At 50.7% G+C, this 20,702-nt stretch overlaps 1 protein-coding gene across 1 annotated transcript in view; it reads right to left on the bottom strand.

The window, feature by feature from the left end:
- Positions 1 to 20,702, bottom strand: part of ASTN2 (astrotactin 2) — a 354,170-nt gene that overhangs the window by 247,691 nt on the left and 85,777 nt on the right. The window contains exon 3 of the mRNA XM_055802618.1: positions 14,084 to 14,468. Within this exon, the coding sequence (XP_055658593.1) occupies positions 14,084 to 14,468 (385 nt within the window). The remainder of the gene's footprint in view (positions 1 to 14,083; positions 14,469 to 20,702) is intronic.

The following is a 20,702-nucleotide window of genomic DNA, read 5'->3' as shown; positions in this document are numbered from 1 at the left end:
AACTTGGATTTGAGAGATGCACTAGGTGGGTGCTTCCACCATCCCATGACATTACCAAGGGTTCAGCTCAAGGGACACAGAACTGCAAACCCCCACTGTGCAATCTGTTTTCAGCCAGCAAAGCCAGGTGATGGTGGAAGTGTCCCATAGCTCTTGGAAACAAGCCCTCAACTTCGTTACTTTAGGGACTTCAGACATGGCCTTGGAGGACCCCAAGCAGCAGCCGTACCACAGACTGGAGAACTGCCCTCTCCTAAGCCAACACTCCCGCACCCTGCAGAGACCCTACACCCACCCAGTACCTGGCAGCCCCACACCCTGGTGGGGCAGGGCAAGGGCAGCAGCTTCTCCCCAAACCAGGCTCAACACCTCATGCTGCCGTTGGGCGGTTGGGAGAGCTGGACAACCCCATGGCTCAGTTTTTGCAGCTTATTAAAAGAGCGATGAGGCTTAAAGTCTGCAAAGGTGCCAGCTTCCTTGAGTCTCCCAGTCTTTGGTGTTCAGCTTGAAGTTTTGGTCCCTGGAGCCACAACCATCCCTGTCCCCCTTGCACAATATCTGCACTCCTACAGCTGCACGAAGACGACTGGGAAGGCAACAGCAGCTTCTGTTAGATCTTCCCATGCTAGGTATTGAGTAAAACATTTTTTTAAAAATATAGTTTTTTAAGCATCTGGTTTTCCCATCCCTCTCTTTGATTTCTGAGTGTCAGAGGGTAAGTTATCGATTCCTCATCATTACCAGTGGTTAAAATGCTCCCAGAGTTTTGGAGAGAGAAGTAACTTGCAAGGCAGCTCAAGAGCTGCTCGACTGAGCGTGCTGCTTCACTGGAATCAAAGCGTTTCACAAGAACATGTCAAACTCAATCAAGGATTAAATGAAAAAGTTTGGGCACAATTAGAAGTCAAGGCTGGTGGGATTTTTATCTCTTGACCTGTGCACACATTCATAACAGCACCTGTGGCCACGTGCAGGACGCAGCCCCTTCATCTCAGACACCACCCCTTCTCCAAGACTATCTCCTGCCTCTCACCAACTGCTTCCAGTATCTTTCAAATAATCTGCTTTTTCTAGGCACAGGAAAGGGTGCCCTCCTGGGAATCACTGACACCAGCTGTAAAGCTCTAATGCATCATCATGTCCACTACACATCACGTAAATATCAGGTATGTGTAACGCAGTTTAATAACGTTATAATTGTTTCCTCCAAATCAAACTCCCAAATTTCAATAAGCTGCTTTTGATCTTTCTGGATCGATACATTGAAAATTTCTATTCTACAAGGTAATTTCAAGAAATCGACTCTCCGATCCTATTTGGGATGAGCATAAATTTCTCTATACTGGAAGTTTTCCACATGGTGGAAACTCTGTTTTCTCCCCAGCTCTAAATAATGGGTGTTTGTTGCTTTCCGAAGCATGAAATAAGCAACATTGTTTGTTCTGAAACTGGGATGTGGACTGATTTTCAACAGTGCCACCCTGAAGGTACTAAGCTCCAGCAAGCAGAGAGCTTTACTAGCATAAAATTAGGTAATTACAACAACGCTTATGTGATGATGGTGGGAGAGATTTGTACAACAGCTTCACACATATTGGGATGAAAACACAGTTGGGCAGTGATGTCCTGACAACACAGCGTGGAGGACATGGAGGATAGGGCAAAGACATGAGAAACACTAAGAGCTTCACCTCTTCATCTCCTGCAGCCACCAAAGCCTTCTACCACCTCTCCAGCAAGAAAGCCTCTGTCCCCATCAGTCACCTGCTCTCCACCAGCCCATGTCATATGCCATGTGCAAGCACACCACATCCAAGAAACACCAGGAGGCTGCATTATGCAACCAACTCAGGATATGTATTTAAAAAAAAAAATTAAGAATATTTTTTATTTAAAAAAAAGAATATATATGTATACACACAAAGCAGAAATAACCACACATACCCGTGCATCAGGGGACCAAGTACCTCCTGCAACACATACATCTCCAAGCCATCCTTAGGTGAACCCATCAGGGACGCAATATACGTGATGCCACGCGCTTTGCTGGAGCTGGCCCCCAGCCCAGCCTGCCAACGCGGCTGAGGGAGGATCGGGCTCTCTCCGAGAAGCTCTTTTACACAGAAGGGTTTTCAGCTGCAGCAAGAGAGGGATATGGGAACCTGGGAGCATTTTGAAAACAGGCGTGTATTCCATCTCTGCTTTTTCTTTCTTCTCTTTCCTGGCCCTTTTTGTTAAGTTTTAAAATAGAGAATGTATACATTTTTTTAATGTAGGTATTAATACATAGATATTAATATCTAAATAGATTACTACATACATTAAAAAATCTCCCACTATAAAAATAGATTTTTATACGTAAAATTCTGATTTTAATTGCAAATTGGAGGGGGAGGGTAGCAGAAGAAGAGATAAAGTTTTATTTGAGATGTCTCCTTTGAAGGAAACTGAACAAATGTACTTTCCTCCTTCATATATTCATGAGATGACTGCTTCCCTACCCCGTTCTCCACCACCCTCAGCTCCGGGCTCAGAGCCAGCACAGTCCTTATCTGGTACAAGGCAGGGGGAAAAAAAAACCCAACCCTGATAGGATCTGAAGTTTTCAGTAGTTTAACAAATCTGAAAAAAAAAAAATGTCCTCATTGATTTTAATAAAGTGTGGGGTGTGTGACAAGGAAGGGGGGATGCCGGGAGAGGCTGGCATACAGAGTGGGAAGGGGACGGAGATCTGTGCTGACTCAGCATCCCACAATGGGCATGGGGACCCCAGAGAGCACTAGGACACCCTAGAACCCATCTGACAATGCACCCACTCTTTGCTTTTCCTTTTCATTGCAAAGCTTTGCTGCTGTTCCTCCCCCACCCCCTGCCTACAGAGATCTATAGGTGCCCATTTATAGAGAGCAGGAGGTATCATCTGCAACTCCTGTCCTTGCTGCAGCCCCGTGAACTGCTCCTCAAACCAGCAGGACCCAGGGGAATGCCCAGCATGCAAGGAAAGAGCATCTGGAGCCAGAGCCCACAGCAGCACCCTCCCAGCACCAGCTGCCCTGACCCTTCTTCATCCTCTCTCCAGTCACGGCGCTCAATTGCTTCCCAGCTAATTGCCTCCACTCATGTGTGCAAACTAACCGTTTACTGGAAAATGCCACGGAATGTTAATTTCATTCGGAATTGGGTAATTGTGAAGCACTTTCATTTTTTTATTATAGGAAATGAATAAGCATTGTATTAATAGCATCGTTTCCAGCTCCAACCACAATTGTGGCCCCATCGACACAGGCTGTGAATTATTTGTCACCCCACACTTTCCCTGCCTTTCCACCTTCCTCCTTTCCCTTTCCACCTCCACACTCCCAACTTCCATGTTGGTAATTAAAATAATGCAATATAATTACAAACACATCGCAAAAGATAAAACGCTTAACAGCTGCGGTCCAACAGATCCTGCCTCTGCCTCACACCTTTGCATTGTGAGCATCTTTCAAAAGCAGATGGGTCTCTGCGCTCCTTGGGCTACTACCAGCTGGGTTTGACCTTCCCCGGAGCCGTTTCTGACCAGGAAACCTTCAGCATTTCCATGGAGCAAAGATTTTTCTAGCATGCCGCTCCCTGACAAGTACAGGGCATTTAGCTCTTTACCCCATTTCTCTTTCTGCAAGGAGAAGTCTTTGGCCATGGAATGTTGCCCATGAAGCCTGCCCCATCTCCTCCTGCCTCAGCATCAAGAAGGTCCAGGCCACTGGACACTCTGCTTCCCACTTTTTCCACTCTAATAAAACCCTTAACTGACCTTTTTTTTTTATAAGGCATGATAGCTTTTTCACTTAAATGGTGAGCAGAGAGGAGTGGGAAAGATGGGCAGACCCTCAGCAGTAGCTAATGTTCCTCAAGTTATAAAATAATTGAAAAGTTAAATAAGAAGACTCTGGAGGAAGCTTCCCGATTTGGTGCTAATGGGGACACGAAGCAGCCTGGCCTAATGTTGCATGGAGGAGAGACACCAGCTTGAGAGCACAGCGCTAACCTCCCATCCTTCTCTCCACAGCACGTCTCCTACAACTCCACAAATCCAGAGGAAAAACTGCCCCATGGAGTCAGCCAGGGCAGAGACCCACCAAGGGTGGAGAAAGCCCCATCCCTACCTGGCCAGGAACTGCCGCTGGGGGATGAACCTGGAGGCAGCAGTACTTCGGTGTCTATAAAGTGAGTGTGAGCAAGACCCAGCACCCCTAAGGATGGGCAGGGCTCTGGGAACAGCGGTGCCTGGCAAACATGGGTGGGAAATGTGGCATTGTGGCCGCGCTCCAGCCTCAACCACAACCCAACTCCCTGCTCAGCAGCATGGTGCAGAACAGATCTGTCAGCTGGCAATTAATTTTCCTTTGCACAACAGACAGGGTGATGACACCTTTCCATGGTACCAGCAACTCCGTGCCACGTGCCGGGGAGAGCAAGGGAGTGACATCAAGCCAGAGGAGAAAGGCAAACCACCAAAAACTGGTGCTGGCTCAGGAGAAGACCTGGAGCTGAGGGAATACCCAGAGAGCCCACGCTGTCAAAAGGAAACCACTTCCAAGCCACATGGGTGAAGAAGTGAGGCTGAGCACAGCCAGAGCCCACAGGACCCGGTGGGTGAGTCGCAGCAAATGCTGTAACTCAGCGGGGCTGTCAGAAAGGATTGATTTGAAGCACCTTGTTAATAAGTTTCCTCTCTGCTGGTCCTTTGGGTAGGTCATTGCCTAATGATAAATGGGGCTGGAAGGTACCTACAGACCTCGTATCAGCGCAGGTGCCCGGCCTCGATCCGTCTTCCTTAGGAACCAGCTGACAAAACCAACTGTCTCGGCGCCGTAGCCAGGTAAAACACAACCGATAGGAAGAGGGCATGCAAACAGAGCGAAGAGCTGGTGCTGCAGCTGCCCCCTCTGCTCGCCTCCCCATAAAACCCATAAGCCTGGGACAGACCAGCAAGGAGAACACCTTGCACACACAATGCTACTGAAAGCCAAGGTGAAGCAGCACTGAGCATCACGGACTGAGACAAACCCATTGCTCCCATGCAGGCAACAGGATCTGGAGCAGCCTCAGCTCTGAGCCATGCATCCCAGGGCCTGAGAGTGATCTAGAATCTATATATTCCCAGCAGAAATGAGGAACATTGTGGGGTTGTTCTCCTTCATCCCAGACCCCATGCCCTCTTCGCCTGGTCAGCCTGACTTCAGAAACCAGTGGCAGGTTTTTGCTCCATGCTGACACCATGGAAGGACAGCCCCAGGCAGAACTGAAGCTCTCCCAGGTCCTCCGCATTGCACACAAGGCAGCTGCAAGTTGCAACCCAGCACATAAACCAAAGAGAGGGGAGGACACTTGAGATCCCCCAGGGTCTTCCAAGGGGAATAAACAGCCATCATATTTTTTTTTTTTTTAATTTTACATCGGGGGGAAAAAAAATCATCTTGAAGCTAATCCTGGTCAACAACTGGCCTACAACCAGCTACGCCTTAAATAATGTAGTGCTTTATCAAACATTCATAGTGATGCACAAAGTGATGAACAACATGCGCCTGGTGTTTATATAAGTATAGTTCCTGATGGCTTGTTTTCCTTGGACAGCCAAAACTTCACAGCTTATCTTCTGTGAGCTTGTGATTTCGCCTGGATGAAAAGCACTTTGGACATCTGGGGAATCAAGGCTACTGCACACAAAACTGCCACGACATCTCCACCAGGCATCAGCAGCCCCACAAAACCCAACAAAACCCCACATTAAAAGAGCTGCCGCTGACTTGAGGTGCCACAAGTCACTCAGCTGTGACTGGGAAAAGGGATGAGCAAAGGTATTTCTTCTCACATGGCATGTCACGCAGCACCAGGGCAAGACCAGCCCAAGATTCACAAAGTGGCAATAAACCAGTGGGACTTCACAAAACTGCCATCCCTTTGGGATGCGCAACAAAATACTGGTATATTAAACACCCCTTTTCTCTTCCATTCCCTATAGCACCATCAAAAGCCACTTTTCCATCAGCTTTTTCCCTCCTGTCTCATGAAAACATGAGCAGGGTATAGCAGAGAGAGGGGAGAAAGAAAACCACATCAGGAATCCCAGCCTGCCAGCCTTTCCTCAACAGCAACGCTCGCTGGGGGCCAGGAAGAGCCCTGGCTGGGCCGAGATGTTTAAGCATTAATTAGTCATTAAGCACATGCCAGCACAGCACTTCCCTCAGCCCAGGGGACACAGGATCAGGGGAGGCCACCAACCTCTGGGAGCTTCCCCATCCCTGCTGAGCCATTGCTGGAGACAGGAGGGACATGGCCTTTGCCGAGAGCCCTCCTGGGCATGCTCCTATGCACCCATGATGCTGCTGTAGGCCACTTTCTTGGGGGTGTACAGGAGGGGGAGCATGATCCACAGGACCACCGGGCCAGGAAACCATCAATCCCTCCCCCCACATTGGTGAGGACAACACAGATTTGGGATGGAGGCAATCAGTTCAATGTGATGGGATGAGCAAAACAAATGTAAAGTTCCAGCCTGGTAGCTTTCCATTTAGAGCTTGAAAAGCAATTAATATATTAATTATGATTGTGTTTATGCCTCTGGAAAGCAAAGCTTTGCCCTGGCAAGTAAGGACACTTTCAAATCAACATTAAAGTTAGAGCTGGCATTACCATAAAACTAAAGGGAATGACCCATGGCATATCTGTTGTAACATCTGCAGCTGGGGACCCTATTCTCTTCATTAATGCACTCAAATCAGTTGGAATTAAGCATGTTGGACTTAAAAAAAAAAGGTCTAATTTCTCTAATAACTAGACATACTAGTTAAGCATGTGTTTAAATGCTTTCCTGAATTGGGACTCAACTCCTACCCTATTGGGCCTCATTTTTTTTATTATTATTATTTTTTTTTTTTTTTTTTTTTTTTATTATTTCTTCAAAGCTGAAATTTGCAGCCAGGTTTTTCAGCCAGGAATAGTGGACTGCAAAAACACTTTCCACTGGCAGGCTACGTGAATATACATTTTCAAAGGTCTCTGTAAATTACACAAGGAGTTGGCAGAGATTAGAGCTGGGAAAAGCTGATCACGTACAAAGAGGGTCGTGATCCCATCAGGTCACTGGAAAGAAGACAGAGCCCCAAGACACATCAGATGCCAGCCTGACGCACTGTCCCATTTTAGCCTCCAGCCCCAGCAAATGTTAAGCCATCATTTTATTTATTAAAGGCTCAGAAAGCCTCTGGTTAATGCTCAGATTCAGGGTGGCACCACATCTGCCTACCCAAGCAAGCGGCAGCTGCAGACAGCAGCTCAAAGCCCTGGCATGGCCGCATGGGCACCAGGATGGCACACGCCGACATGGCGGGGATCTCCCTGCCGGCAGCCAGCCACAAGCCCGGCCAGGCACCCACCTTCCCCCAGGGACACCGGGCTGTCACCTCAGAGATGGCAACATCAGGTCAGCCACCTCCCTCCTGTTGCCCACGGGCTTTCCCTTCTCCATCACGGAGGGCAACACTGTCACCCTGCCCATCACGAGGGCATCGCCCCCGACGCACATCCTGTCTTCAAATCTCACCTCCAAAATACTGCCGAGCTCACATGCTTGTAATGAACAGCAGCTGTAGGGCACAGCTAAACCACCTGCCCTCCTCGCTCACATCTCAGCCCCCCAAACATCCCTTCCCCCAGCCCTGACACTGACCTCGGGCCAGAGCACTGCCTTACCTCTCTCGTAGAGGAGCCTTCACTGGGTGTGAAGATGATGACTGAGATGTGGCCACCAGAACAGCTGCTCCAGCGTTGGCGGGTGGCATAAGAAGCCCCCCTCCTCATCACCAGGACCATTCCCCTGCCTTTCTGTATTATCTCAAACATAAGCCATTTGTCTCCCCTGGCTCAAACCCTTCTCCCACAGTTCTCCCAGACTGCAGCACATCCCAGACATCATCAGATCAGTCCGGCTGGGAGGCTGCTGGGACCACAACCCCTTACATTAGCAGTTCTCAGTATTTCCTCATGCTGCCCAGTCTGCTCTCTGGCTTGACTCCCCTCTCCAACTCACAGATGAGGACTAGACCATTAAGTGACACGACCAGGGTTACCAAAGCAGCCAGTGGCAGAGCAGAGCTGAACCTACATCTCCAGGTTCACTCGAGGTGCCAGACCATCTTTCAGGCATGCTCAAAAGCCTCTTACTACCACTACAGAGAAAAGCATCCATGGATTAAGTAAGAGAAACTTCAGAGGTTTACCTAAGTTAACACAGCAGGTGAGAAGGAAGTCCAGGAGATATGAATTCAAGATGACAGCACAACCACAACTTTGATATGCCTACGGTATTAATCATTGGTACCATCAGTAATAAGTCCTGTCTCCTGTCTAGACTTGGAGGCCATACCCAGACTGCAGAGTCTGTGAAGCCAGCACAAAGGCTCGCTTGGAAAGTTCTTTTTTTGAACATGAAAGAAACTGAGAAAATAAAGGTAGGTCCTTTGTTGGAGGACTGGAATTGCAGATACTCGATTTTCAATCAAGTCTGACATCTATTTTCTCCTCAGTTTTCACTAGGCAGAAGTTCTGCTTCTCACCAATCTGTAGCAGATTTGGTTTGGCAAAATCTTCTCATTGGGGAACTTGTGGGTAACCCCATATTCAGGCTTGCTGGACTTCTATCTGCCTTCGTTTACTAACCCCACCTTACCTGCACCCAGCAACATCCCATCTGGGGATGCAGCAGTGCCATCTGCGATAGACCGGGGGCCAGACTCCCTCAAGCAGCACTTGATGGACAGAAGCAAAGGGCTCCTGCCACTGTAGGATGAAACTGTCAGTAAAGACGAGAGCCAAGTATATTAAAAGACAAAAGCAAGTTAGGAATTCCTCAGGGGCTGGAGCTCGAGGCCATCTGCTTGGGAAAGGCAGGAGAGCAGAAATCATCAGGAGCATGGACTGGAAACCACCCAGAGAAGCAGGGACAGAGGCACTGAGGACAGTGACACCACCCAAATTTACCCAAATTCCCTTAAATGCAGTATGTTGTGTACACACAGGGACTGGGTTTGGACACGGGAGGTCTCCTGGCAAAGACCAAGACCCCAGAAACTGCACTCCACACCAGCAGACCCCACTTGGCACCACACACACACAGTACAAAAAGGCTGGAGACCTCCTAATTGCCAGAGAGAACCCAAAACCACGAAGAGACAGCACGGCCCCTTTCCACATCAGCACAAAGGGATCCTTTGGGCTAATTAGGACTGTCTGGCTATTGCCTCCTTCCTTGCTCGATTTCATTTTATTATATTAATAATAAAAAAAGGACTACTTTTCTTCTTAAACTGCCTCAGATTTTTCTTCTGTCGAAATTCATCTGGGCTCTGTGCAATGTCACCAGGTCAGTTTGTGCTCCTGCTGCAATTCTAATTTTGTCAGCTTTCCATTTTCTAGGGAGTTGGGGATTTTTCTTTCGCTCTTTCTTTTTTTCCCCCAAGTCAAAAATGATTTTGCATAACAGTAATAATGTTAATGGCCCTGCATAGCGCATCCAGATTACAACTGCAGCTAGGGAGAAATAAACATCTCATCTTTGCCCTGCTGTTTATCTACCCACAGCAGAGCCTGGTATCAGGTCAGAACCTGTAATTTCATTAACTTTATCACTCAGACGCGCTTGTTGCTAGATGTCATTATTCAGCACATTGCTCCCATGTTTTCTTTGTGCTGAGCTTCACTTCAGATGCTCCGGCACTGTGCAGGAGCAGCTCTCCCACCTGCATCACTGCAGAGCACTGCCCGAGACTTGGGAGGAAAGTTTGGCTCTCTGATCTGTGCTCGGCTCGCCTGTCATTCGCAAAACATTTGTGCTGCTCGACCACCCGGGCCGGGACTTCTCTCCCATTTTGCAGAGCTGTATGTAGCAGAGTCATCCACTGCAATTCCCTGCCTGACCTGATACATCCAGAAGCTCCACATGGGGAATAAAAAAATTACACTCTTCCTCATGGAAATGGCAATTGAGCCCAACAGCCACACAGTGCAGGGTGCACAAATCCCCAGTGACAGAAAGCACCCGCCGCCGGCACAACCCAGCACCTGCAAATCAATCACTGCCCGGCACGTGGGGGAAAGCAAGCAGCGCAGGCAGGTGGAGGGTGAGCCGAAATGCTCCATCTTCCTCGGATTTGCCATCCCTGGTAATTACTGTTGGGAAGTGACACTTGAAAGAGCCTCTAGTGACAGCCCCAGTGATGATACTTTTTGGAGCCTGCTGACAAGTCCCAGCTGTCTTATCATAATGTTACGCTGCAAGAGCAGCAAGGAGAGCTGCTCCTTTGGGTGCTGATAGACTCCCTGGGATGTGGGCACAGCTTCTCACCCAGCTCTGGTGTTCATGCTGAAACCTGGTGGCTCCAGCCATGCAGCCGGACACCAGGGGAAAGGCTGATCCTGTCCTCGAGCTAGGGCCAAGCTCCAGCTGGGTTCGCCTTGATGCATCCATCCTCAATGCACCTCTAAAACCATGCCCAAGCAGAACTGATTTCCAGTCCCTGGGGATCTCCAGGTAGGCAGTGTCTGCTCACACCAACTGCAGTTTCTCCACCCCACCTGCTGCATCCCCAGGGGAATCCCAGCTGCATCTGCCGCTCGGGCAGGTCGAAGCGCCTGTGTGCACAGCACATCCACCGCGTCCTGAATCACTGCATTTCCATGCATATGCAGATCAGGTCAGAGTGCAAAGCCCACAGCATTTATATTATCTTTCTAGTCTAGAAATCCTAGATCTGAACTACATCCACCTCATCCTTGACAATCCAGGTTCTGACTAGCTTCAGCAGAGGAGTAACTAGCACATACCATAGGTCGACTCCTGGAGCAAAGCCCATCTGGAAGGAAACACACAGTGAACTGGCATTGTTTGGAAGGATCAGACTAGGCAAGGCACAAACCTGCCTCCATCCAAGCTGCAGAGCCCGGCGGCATCATGTGCTGAACTGGTCGGAGCATTTGTGAACACATCTCACAGCCTAGAGTAGCCCTGGCCCTGCAGGCAGCTTGCAGCCCTGGCTTGGGGGGATTTCTCAGTCAATAAAAGTAGTTCTTTATTGCCAACTCCTGAAGCCCTTGGATAGTTTAATATTCTGCCCTAGATCTTGTTTACTATTATGTTTTGAAGAGGACTGAAATGCAGTTACTGCTGTCTCCCCCACTCACACAACTCTAAATAATTTATAGAAAAGCAAAACAAAGAAGAGAATATGAAAGAATAAAAAAGGTACCTCAGTTACAATATATGAAGGCTTTTATTTGTTCATTCTCATCGAGCAGAGGCTTGGGGAAACATCTCTTAACACCACAGGCTGGTAACAGCCAGCCGTACACAAAGGGGAATGCCAACAGGGATGCTCAGATCAGCACTCAAGGATGGCAGATTGACCCCTGGGCACCTCCGTGTTTGTTAGCAAACCATCACCATCATAATAACCTTGTTTAAAAGAAGAAAGAGTAAAAAGCATTTTAAGGATGGAAGAAACACAACCTCAGCCACCACTTAGGATCATCACAAGTGCAGGGACCTGCTTTCCAGAGACAATGCATCATCTGTGCTCTCCCTGGCTCCGTCACTCAGAGCCGCAGTCTCCTCTGCAGAGCCAAGAAGAGTCTCTGTCCCCATCCCTGTCCTCTAGCTCCGCCACCACGGATGCTCCAACAGGGACCGCTCAGTCTTTACGGGAAGCCCACAGGCTCACGGGAAGAAGGGAGGGATGGTCGAGGTCACCCCAAGAGCCCCTTCCCTGCACAGAGTGAGCTGGAGCATCCCTTCCTCACTCCTTCCAGAGTCACTCGGCAATTAGCACTAATGTACTTTGCTTTTGTTTATTCAAATGTATTTTACTGTTCATTGCAGGTGAACAACATTAAATGGCTTCTAACAACAGCTCAATAAGCAGAGGTGGGTGTTGCAGCTTCTGAGAGACAGACTAAAAATGCAAGCAATCAAGTGTGCATTAGCCAAAACACTCTGGGGAAAGCGCTGCTCTTCTCCATGCAGGAGAAATATCCCTCCGAGTCACACAGTTGTACCCGTGCAGCCTGCCGTCCCTCCATCCCCATGCACAGACCCTGCCCGGCCCCCTCAGGGACGGTTCTCCAAGCGCAGAACAACATGGTTTGGCAGCACGAGTTTTATTTGCAGTTCAGAGAATGAAATAAAGAGCAGCCAGTCTGGACTGCTTTATATAGGCTCTCGCACTGACCACCTCCTAGAGCTCCTGGGTGCCTTCCAGTAGTGCATTAAGAGACACCACCGGAATCTGTCACCCATGGTTTTGTCTCTCGGTCTCTCCCAGCAGAAGCCGTACGGGCTGACACAGATAACGTGCCTCCCCAGCTGCTCAGCTTGCAGGAGCGCTGCGAGCCCTGTCCGTACGCACACCCTCTGCTCCTGCATGCCGCTACAGCCAGCGACAGTGCCATCCCGGACACCGTGACCGCAGAGGACCCTGCCCATCTGTCCTACTGCGCCCAACCTTTGGCTATCCGCTGTGCCCGTTTTGGAATGCTTTACCCAGAGGGACCCCACACACACTATTTTCTTCCTGAGCTGGGCAGAGCTCTGGGGAGGAAGAACCCCAAAAGGACCACAGCTCCCCCAAATCCCAGCCCAGCACACTCAGGGAAGGCACAAAGCATCTGCAGCACCTTGCCTACTCAGGAATGGGGCACGCCAGCCCAGCTCTCGCTGCCCTGCTCCCTGCAGCTGCCAGCAGAAGATTTATACCTCAGAAGAGCGGTGTTGTCCAGTATTACACCTTACAAGCAGCCAGAACCCACACTTATGGAATTATACAGGCTTCTTTCTAATCTGACCTACAGATGCTATATAGCACTCTACCTGCCATACCAAACACTATAGGTGGGAAATGGTTCACATTCGACATCTGCGTCCATCCGTCGGATCCACATGGATTCAGCTCTGTGCTTCTGCCCACAATGAGAATCTTCTAATCTGCCATGTACAGCTCCACACGGGGCTTCTATGTGCTTGTCTCAAATCTACAGCCCTGATGACTTTGTTTGCGGGTGACTACAGGATCGTTTGTCTGATTGCTCAGAGAATAAAGCACAGGGGATGTTTTGCTGCTACGGGAAAGCACTGCTTTATGGAGCAGCTCTCTGAGGAGCATCAAGGCTCAGCAGGCTGGCAGAGCCCCAGCACACCAACACGCTGCCTCGCTAGAACTGATGCCCTACTCAACAGCAAGGCAATGAACATTTCTGCCACCTAGAAAGTACAGACCAGCCTGATTGATACCCATGTGCTAGCACTCACCCACGGCAAGACGTTGGGATGAATCCTAGCATTCCCATCCTGTTGAGAAGAGAGGAGTTCCAGCACTGCTAGAGCAGCAGGGATGCCTCCTCCATGCTGCCCCGTGCACGGTGCTGCACAAGCCCGTGGCAAAAAAAGCATCTCCCCTCCGTGGGGAAATGCCAGCTCTGCTCCCCCAGCCAGGCATCCCCTAATGCACCGGGAGTTTCACAGTGGCCCCTGCCATTGCTAGGACCAGATATACCACCCAGCTCGAAAGCAAAGCCATCAGCTTCCCATCTCATCACACCAGGCAGGCTCATGCTGGGAACAGGAGACTGGTTTTGGAAGAAGATGTTCACAAAGGAGACGGGTCAAATCCTATGCGCCCCCACCTCCACGCAGCTCCCAAGCGCACAGCTCACGCTTCTATGGCACCCAAGCCACCAGCAAAGCACAGTCAGGGAGTGCTGCAAGACATGGGGTCCTGGTCTTCGGGGCTGGCAATGACAGCTGAGAGCTCACAGCTACTGTGCCTCAGTTTCCCCAGTACCATCCAGAGGTGATACCTCCCTCAGGAAGGGCAGCTCTAGAACAAGGTCTGCAAAGAACCTTGTAGACAGCTGAGGAACAAAGCCTGGAGAGCCAAGCACCAGCCACAGGGGCTATATATGGATGAGCAATCCTCTCTAGGTGACACCACACAGGACAGACATGCTGGCAGGAGATGCGGACAGTAAAAGAGACAGAAAAGCCACAAACCTTTCTTTTCGTAGTCAGGCTTCTCCTCCCCGCCCCGGCCCAGGCTCTCCAGCGTCCGCGTCACCTGGCTGCCAAACTCATCCTCCCTGGTGCTGGGTTCTGCCCGTCGCGGTGTCTCCTCCTCCTCCTCATCCTCATAGTCATCCAGGATGGGGGTCTCACGGATGGGCACCCCGATGACCGAGTTGTGGGCCTGGAGGCGCGAGTTGCGGAAGCTCTCACGGGCCTGGGGGCCCAGCAGCACCGAGGGGATATAGTGGATCTCGTGAGTGGCCTCCGTGCTGGCACTCTTCTGCGGGATGCGGCGGCGCTTGTGCCAGCGCCGTTGGGCGTACAGAGCCACCATGAAGACCAAGAGAAGGAGGAGCAGTGCGATCAGCCCGCCCTGCAGAGGAGAGCAAAGGGCATGGGTCAGGAGAGGTACAGGGCACAGGGATGGGTCAGGAGATGCAGAAGGTGTGGTGATGCATCAGGAGATGCTGCAGCCACTGTCCATGGACCCTCTCCTCTTCCACCCTCAGAGCATCCTTTCAGCAACACCCCACGCACACATACAGGTGGATACGTGGGGAAGCCACCTCCAGAACAGGACATCACTGGCAGGTGGAGCAAGGTGTCAGAGGTGGCCTTTAGCCAGGGATGGCACAGTGACACCCCTAGCTCAGCTCTGCCCACCCTCCCAGGGACTTTGTTCTTATCACTCATCCCTTGGGTCCCCCCAGCCATGCTCACCCACACGCAGAGGGGCCTGAGGTGGGTACGCACCCCCTCCCACCCTGCACCGGGACATGACAGAGGTGGCAATCACATCCCACCACTTAAGAGAAAAAACCTCATTAAAACAACCCAGCCACCGACACGGGAGCAGTAAAGCTTCAGCAGACACAACATTTCACACAAACAACGGTGCAACAAATGGCACTGCGCAACTGCCGCTCCCCAGGGCACAGTTAGCCCAGCTCCATCATTTCTGGTTGTGATTTGCCTATGGTTTCAGTGAGACGTCAGCTGCAAACCTGGGGGCACAGCACAGCATATTCTAGACCAAGACCCCTCTCTGCAAAGCTCTCCTCTTCCCCACCTCCAAATTTTATTCAATACAACTCCCAGCTACGTTAGCATTTTTATTTTTTTTTTTAACCAAAATAATAAACTTCCTAAATAGCTCTACACCCATGGAAGTAGCCTCCTCTGCCAGGGGAGCTGGGCTAGGAAGTTCCAAAGGGCGTCAGCCCTGCCTCTGGCTGCTCTGGAGGTTAAATTCCGCCAGTTGCTCAGCTCCATGCAGGCAGGAGCTGTGCACATGCCAGTTACCAGCCTCTTAATCTCCACAGCATCGGAGCAATTTTATCCCATGGCAGACAAGAAAAGCAGGGCATGTAAATCAGGAGCAGCATGAGCAATCGGGGCTTTGCAGCGTGACGTGGAACAGCCAGGGCAGGGCAGGCGTTTCTCTGGCAGAGGGGATGCCACAGCCCAGAACTTTACAAAGCATGCAAAGGCGAAGCAGACACATGCAAATATTTCCTCCGCATTAGATACAAAGCACCGTGCTGTACCCGGAGCGTGGGTCTGACTCGTAAACAATATCAGCTGTAAAGAGGTGGCATCAAAAACTGCAGCTCACAGGATGAGCTACATGGGGGAGAAGCCTCAGAAGGAGGAGAGATGCTTCCCTGGATGCTTCACCCTGGCACCACAACCTCCTGCAGACAGGAGCCCAGCCCAGCCTCTCCCACATCAGGACCACCTCCTCTCCCCACTAATTGCTACAAACAGGAGCAGGCTTGGGGATTCAGGAGGACATTGCTCAGCTTGATTTCTCCAGTTTAGGTAACATGCAGGAAAGGTGTTGTAGTGTCCAGGAGATGCTCAGGGATCTCTGCGAGGGAGAAGGGCAAGGCTAGGTGAGCAGTCTGGGTTCATGCCCTGAAGTACCAGAGCACTTAAAGGATCGGTCCAGTGGGATGAGGACCCTTCGCGGCCTTCCATGCTCACAAGCAAGTAACAGCATGGACACCCCAACCTGGAGGAGCAGACAGGCATCTCCTCAGGTCTGCACAGCACCTGATTCACGGAGACCCCAGAGCATCACAGGAGCTGCCTGGAATGAGCCACCCACACTCCCTGGCATCAAACTGGGGGCATTTCCTTGGAAACCCAGTTCGCAGGAGAAAATACACAGCACACCAGACCCTGTGAAAGGGAGGCCCAGTGACAAGGACACAGCAGGGTCACAAACTTCAACACAACAAACCAGACAGCACAGCCAGCAAAGCAAGGGCTCTGATATTACAGAAGGGTTTCAAAACAACACTGGTGGACAGGACTACTGGGAAAAGCCTTCTCCAAGGCTTCACCATCAAGCACCCAAGCTGCCTGGCTGGATGTCACTTCTGTATGGCTGCTCTCTGCAACTGCAAAGTGGCTGCAGGACAGAACACTCTGTACCCACAGGCACTTGTCCTCCCTTGAAAAGCACAACTGGAGACAACCCAGATGCTCAGAAACAGTCAGGGTGACCAATAAAGCCTTGCCTGAGGAGCTGCTTTGCCATCTGGACCCAAGGAAACGGTCCGGGCACCTGCGGCAGTGCTGGGGCCGTGTATCTGCCTGGCTGGGCTCACCTTGCATCAGCCCCCGTGAAACAGCCCGGAGCAGATAAACCTGTTAGCATATTAAATTAAAGATCTCTCTGCTTAGGAAAAATTACCAAAAGGCATAAAAGCACAGATGTTATTAGTGTGCCATTCCCCCCCCCCAGCTCGGAAACAACAGGGTTGGCTCCAGGAAGCTGAGGGCTCCCAGCCCAGCTCAGCTGTGGCTCCCACATCCTTTGGGGACGAGCCAGAAAGCATTGTTCTGTCAGGTATGGAGACAACGTCCCCCTCTGCCTGGGATAGGCTGGGGGTGCCCATGCCGGCCCCCCGGGGGAGCACTCATGGGCCCACAGCAGCCAGCTCAGTTTTGACATGCTCCTTTTGTCCCTGACCCTGTGCTAGCAGCTGCTTGTTTAACCACGCTGCACATGCCCGGAGAGCTTCCTGGGAAAGGGGAAGGGGGAAAAAAAAAAAAAGAAAAGGGAAAAAAAAAAAAAGTCCAACTTAGGAGGCATTCAAGCCAGCCTCATTTTAATCTATTTTTCATGTTAAATTATCCAACTGAGGGAGCGGGAGAGAGAAAGGGGAAGGAAGGGATAATATGAGAAATGTTTTATTTGACAACGTGTCATTCGGAAACTGATTATTTCTGTCTCCGAGCTTTTTAATATTCCCAAACAATGGCCGAGCCGCGCGGGGATTTGGTATTCTAAGGCTGGATTTATAATACTCTGTTCTGCAGTGATAAGAACACGGGCCTTTAATCCTCTGAGCTGTGAACATGCATATTCTCCCACGTAATGTCCTTCCCGCCATGCTCCTGCGTGCCCTGCGCCGGCCAAGTGGGAGCTGCTGGGCACCAGGGGGTTGCTGAGACCCACAGGAGAGCAGAGGACATGGGAGGAGGTGGAAGAGGAAGAGTGAGAAGAGGGCTGGTCGGGACAACCCATGCGTGTGCAGAACGGCAAAGCTCGTAGCACTGGAGCAAACCTCAGCCGAAGCTGGAGAGCAGCAAGGCTGGGACTTATTTGAAGCACAGAAGGAACACTCATGGAAGAAGCCACCTCAAAGCCCAAGAGACTGGGCGCTCATATAAATGATGAAGGCTGCCAAGCTGCTGACCTGGAGGGTGGTCACTGTTTGGGCATCTATCTGAGATGCTGAGCAATTTCTGAGCAGCAAGAGGATGCACGTGCTTCTTCAAATGCAAGCCACCCCCCTTCCCTACCAAAGCGGTGAAAGACGAGGGACTGCTGCTGCTGCTCATCTGGGGTCTGGACACACTTCCCTGCAACAGGCTCCAGCCTGGTCTCTGAGTCTCAACAGACTCTGCTTGGCCAGTTCTGGTCCCCGTAGCGGGGTGGACATGGCGTGGCTCCCCGTCGGAGCCTCCAGCCCTGCAGCTTTACAGTCAAACACAGCACAACTGCAGCAACACAGCCCAGGCGTTACCAAAGCAAGCCCTGCTGGTCTGTCAGCCGCCACGCCAGAGTGGGCTGAGGTCCCAGGCTGGAGGAGAACATGGTTTAGGCTAGGGAGACCTGTTACACCAAAGCATCCCTTCTCCAGGTCAAAGCAACAGCGGTGCAAAAAAGCCCAACATTCAGCCTGGTGCTGACCTGAACCACTTCTGCTGCCTCCTCTGAACACTGACACCAGGTTTTGCCCTGGGGTAAAAAAATATCCCCATTTCTTTTCCAACTTTGAAGCCGCTACTGCTCCCACATAACATCCAAAACCAGTTATTGTCCCACATTGTGCTGACAACCAGCCCCATTGCTACCTTCCCTGCTGCTGGGTGGAAGAGGGCTCTCGCAGCCCCAGGGCCACCACTCCAAGGACAATCCCCAGGACAGCCGGGCTCTGCCCCACACAAACCCCGCACAAAGCACCCATCGCACCCTATGCGGTCAGAGTGCCGGGACGTCACGCTGCCCTACATCGTCCCAGCAGGTGAACCACAGTACACAAACAGGTCTCAGAAATAACCATGCAACCCTCAGAGCTCTTCACATTGTGTACTACTTCTTTCCTTTTCGGCTGTGAAGGTAATTAAACACTAGAACAATTTACCAAGGGTTGTAATGGATTATCCATCACTGTCATTTTTTTTTTTTTTTTAAAAAATCAAACCTGGATGCTTTTAGAAATGTTATGTTTTATTTCAAGTAAGAAATAAAGGCTTCAGGGGGTCTTTGTGCTGGGAGGGCACTTGAGCACTGGAAGGCACAGCAGATGACCCCACAGTCTCTTCTGGTCTTCCACACTCTCAATTTTTTCTTACTCACATTTCAGCTCTATAACATCCTACCTCTCTTTCAAGCATTTCATCCCCTCCCAGGTCAACCCAGGCACAAAAAGCATCACCAGACCCTGGACACAAGTGGGCAGGTAAGGCACGTCCACCTATTGCCACACCAGAGAGGAAGATGCCACCAGCACAGACCAAACCTCAGACCTCCACAGCTCGGTACACAAACCTCTCCTCGCTCGTTCCTGCCATTGCCAAGGGCTATAATAAGGCAGCGCTCAATAAGTAGGTGTAGCAAACATTTGCATTAGGTTTTACCCATGCTGTAATTTGAGCTAACAGATTTCTAATTGATTTAACTAAAAGCAATGGCCAACAGCAGCACAGAGACCCTATAAATGCCGTTTCACCAGGCAGAGGCTTGGAGCACAGACCCTCCACAGCCACATCCCAGCGCAAACCACAACCAGAAGCGGAGCTGGGATCATCCTTGTTAGCCAATATAGCAGTGTCTGTTAATTGGCAATCAGTCCCCTCGGCTGAACCCTCTGTTGCAGCCAAACTCAAAGACACCCACTGGTGCCCAAGCTGGCCAGTGAGCAGCCCCAGGTCTGTCCATCCTCTCCCTCCTGGCTCTGCCAGTAGGTCCCTTTGCCAGGCCAGACCCTGTGCCAGGACACCCACACCCCAACTGAGCTGTGCTCAGGGTGACTTTGGAAGAAAAATACCACATTTAACATACTGGGTCGCATAGAGTCCGCTTCTTCCCTTCTCAAATCAAACCTCTGCACCACACCAGCTTCTCCCTAGGACTCCTTTGCCTTATTACTGCTCTTTGCTGCACCTCTCGATTTAAACATTTCTTCTGCAAATTTTAATTAACATGCTGTTTGCACCTTCTTTCAGATCATTAACAATGAAAAATAAGGCTGATCTCTGCAGACATCTCTTAGAGTCTTCACTTCCCTGCGCATGGCCATTTATCATGACCTCCTCTGCACCCTGCCGCTTCCTCGCCCTCCTGAAGGACAGGACATAACCACAGATGGCACACAATCCCTCCGGTTTTAAAAGAAAAAGCAGGGCTGGGGAAACGGTGTTACAGCGTGCACTTGCCTAGAGCAGGGATAACACCAGCCTCCAGCTGTCTGCCCCATAACAGGAGAGGTTTGGCTGTCTCCTGCAAAAACCAAGGTTTCTGCACCCACAGCACCTCTGCCTGCCTCTCCATGTCCATACACACTGGCCCATTGCATCAGAGTCTAAAAAGGCAGATGAGGCCCCAGAAATACCAACATCCCTTCAGGCAGAGCAAAGAGACCCTGGATCACTCTGTCCACTAACGCACATGGCACACAAGGGCAAGGAAGGTTATGGGAGCCAACCGAATGCACACAAGGAGGGAGAGGACGGAAAAGAAACAGGGCTTTGGGAAACAGGCTTTGCAAGAAGCAGTCACATCTACAAGAGGAAATCAGGGCTCATGGACAGAAATAGAGCAGTAGCACCTAGAGCTCAGGAAGGCGACGAGTCCTGTCTCAGGAGATGCTCCTGTGGGCACAGACCCAACCAAGCCTGCTCAATCCTTACACAGCCTCGTCGGCAGAAAGGATGTGACAACATAAGCCAGGGATGGAAACACGCTTGCTGCCTTCCTGCATGGATGGCATGACAAGTTGGGAGCTTTGACTTACAGTAAGGATCATTCAAGAAGCAGCATAATAGCAAAAAGCACGATGCTTCCAGGAGAGCCGAGACATCTCAGTCA

Source organism: Falco peregrinus, chromosome 1, assembly GCF_023634155.1.
Source record: "Falco peregrinus isolate bFalPer1 chromosome 1, bFalPer1.pri, whole genome shotgun sequence".
Taxonomy (NCBI): domain Eukaryota; kingdom Metazoa; phylum Chordata; class Aves; order Falconiformes; family Falconidae; genus Falco; species Falco peregrinus.
Note: the sequence above shows the minus strand (reverse complement) of the source record. Positions and strands in the feature narration are given on the sequence as shown.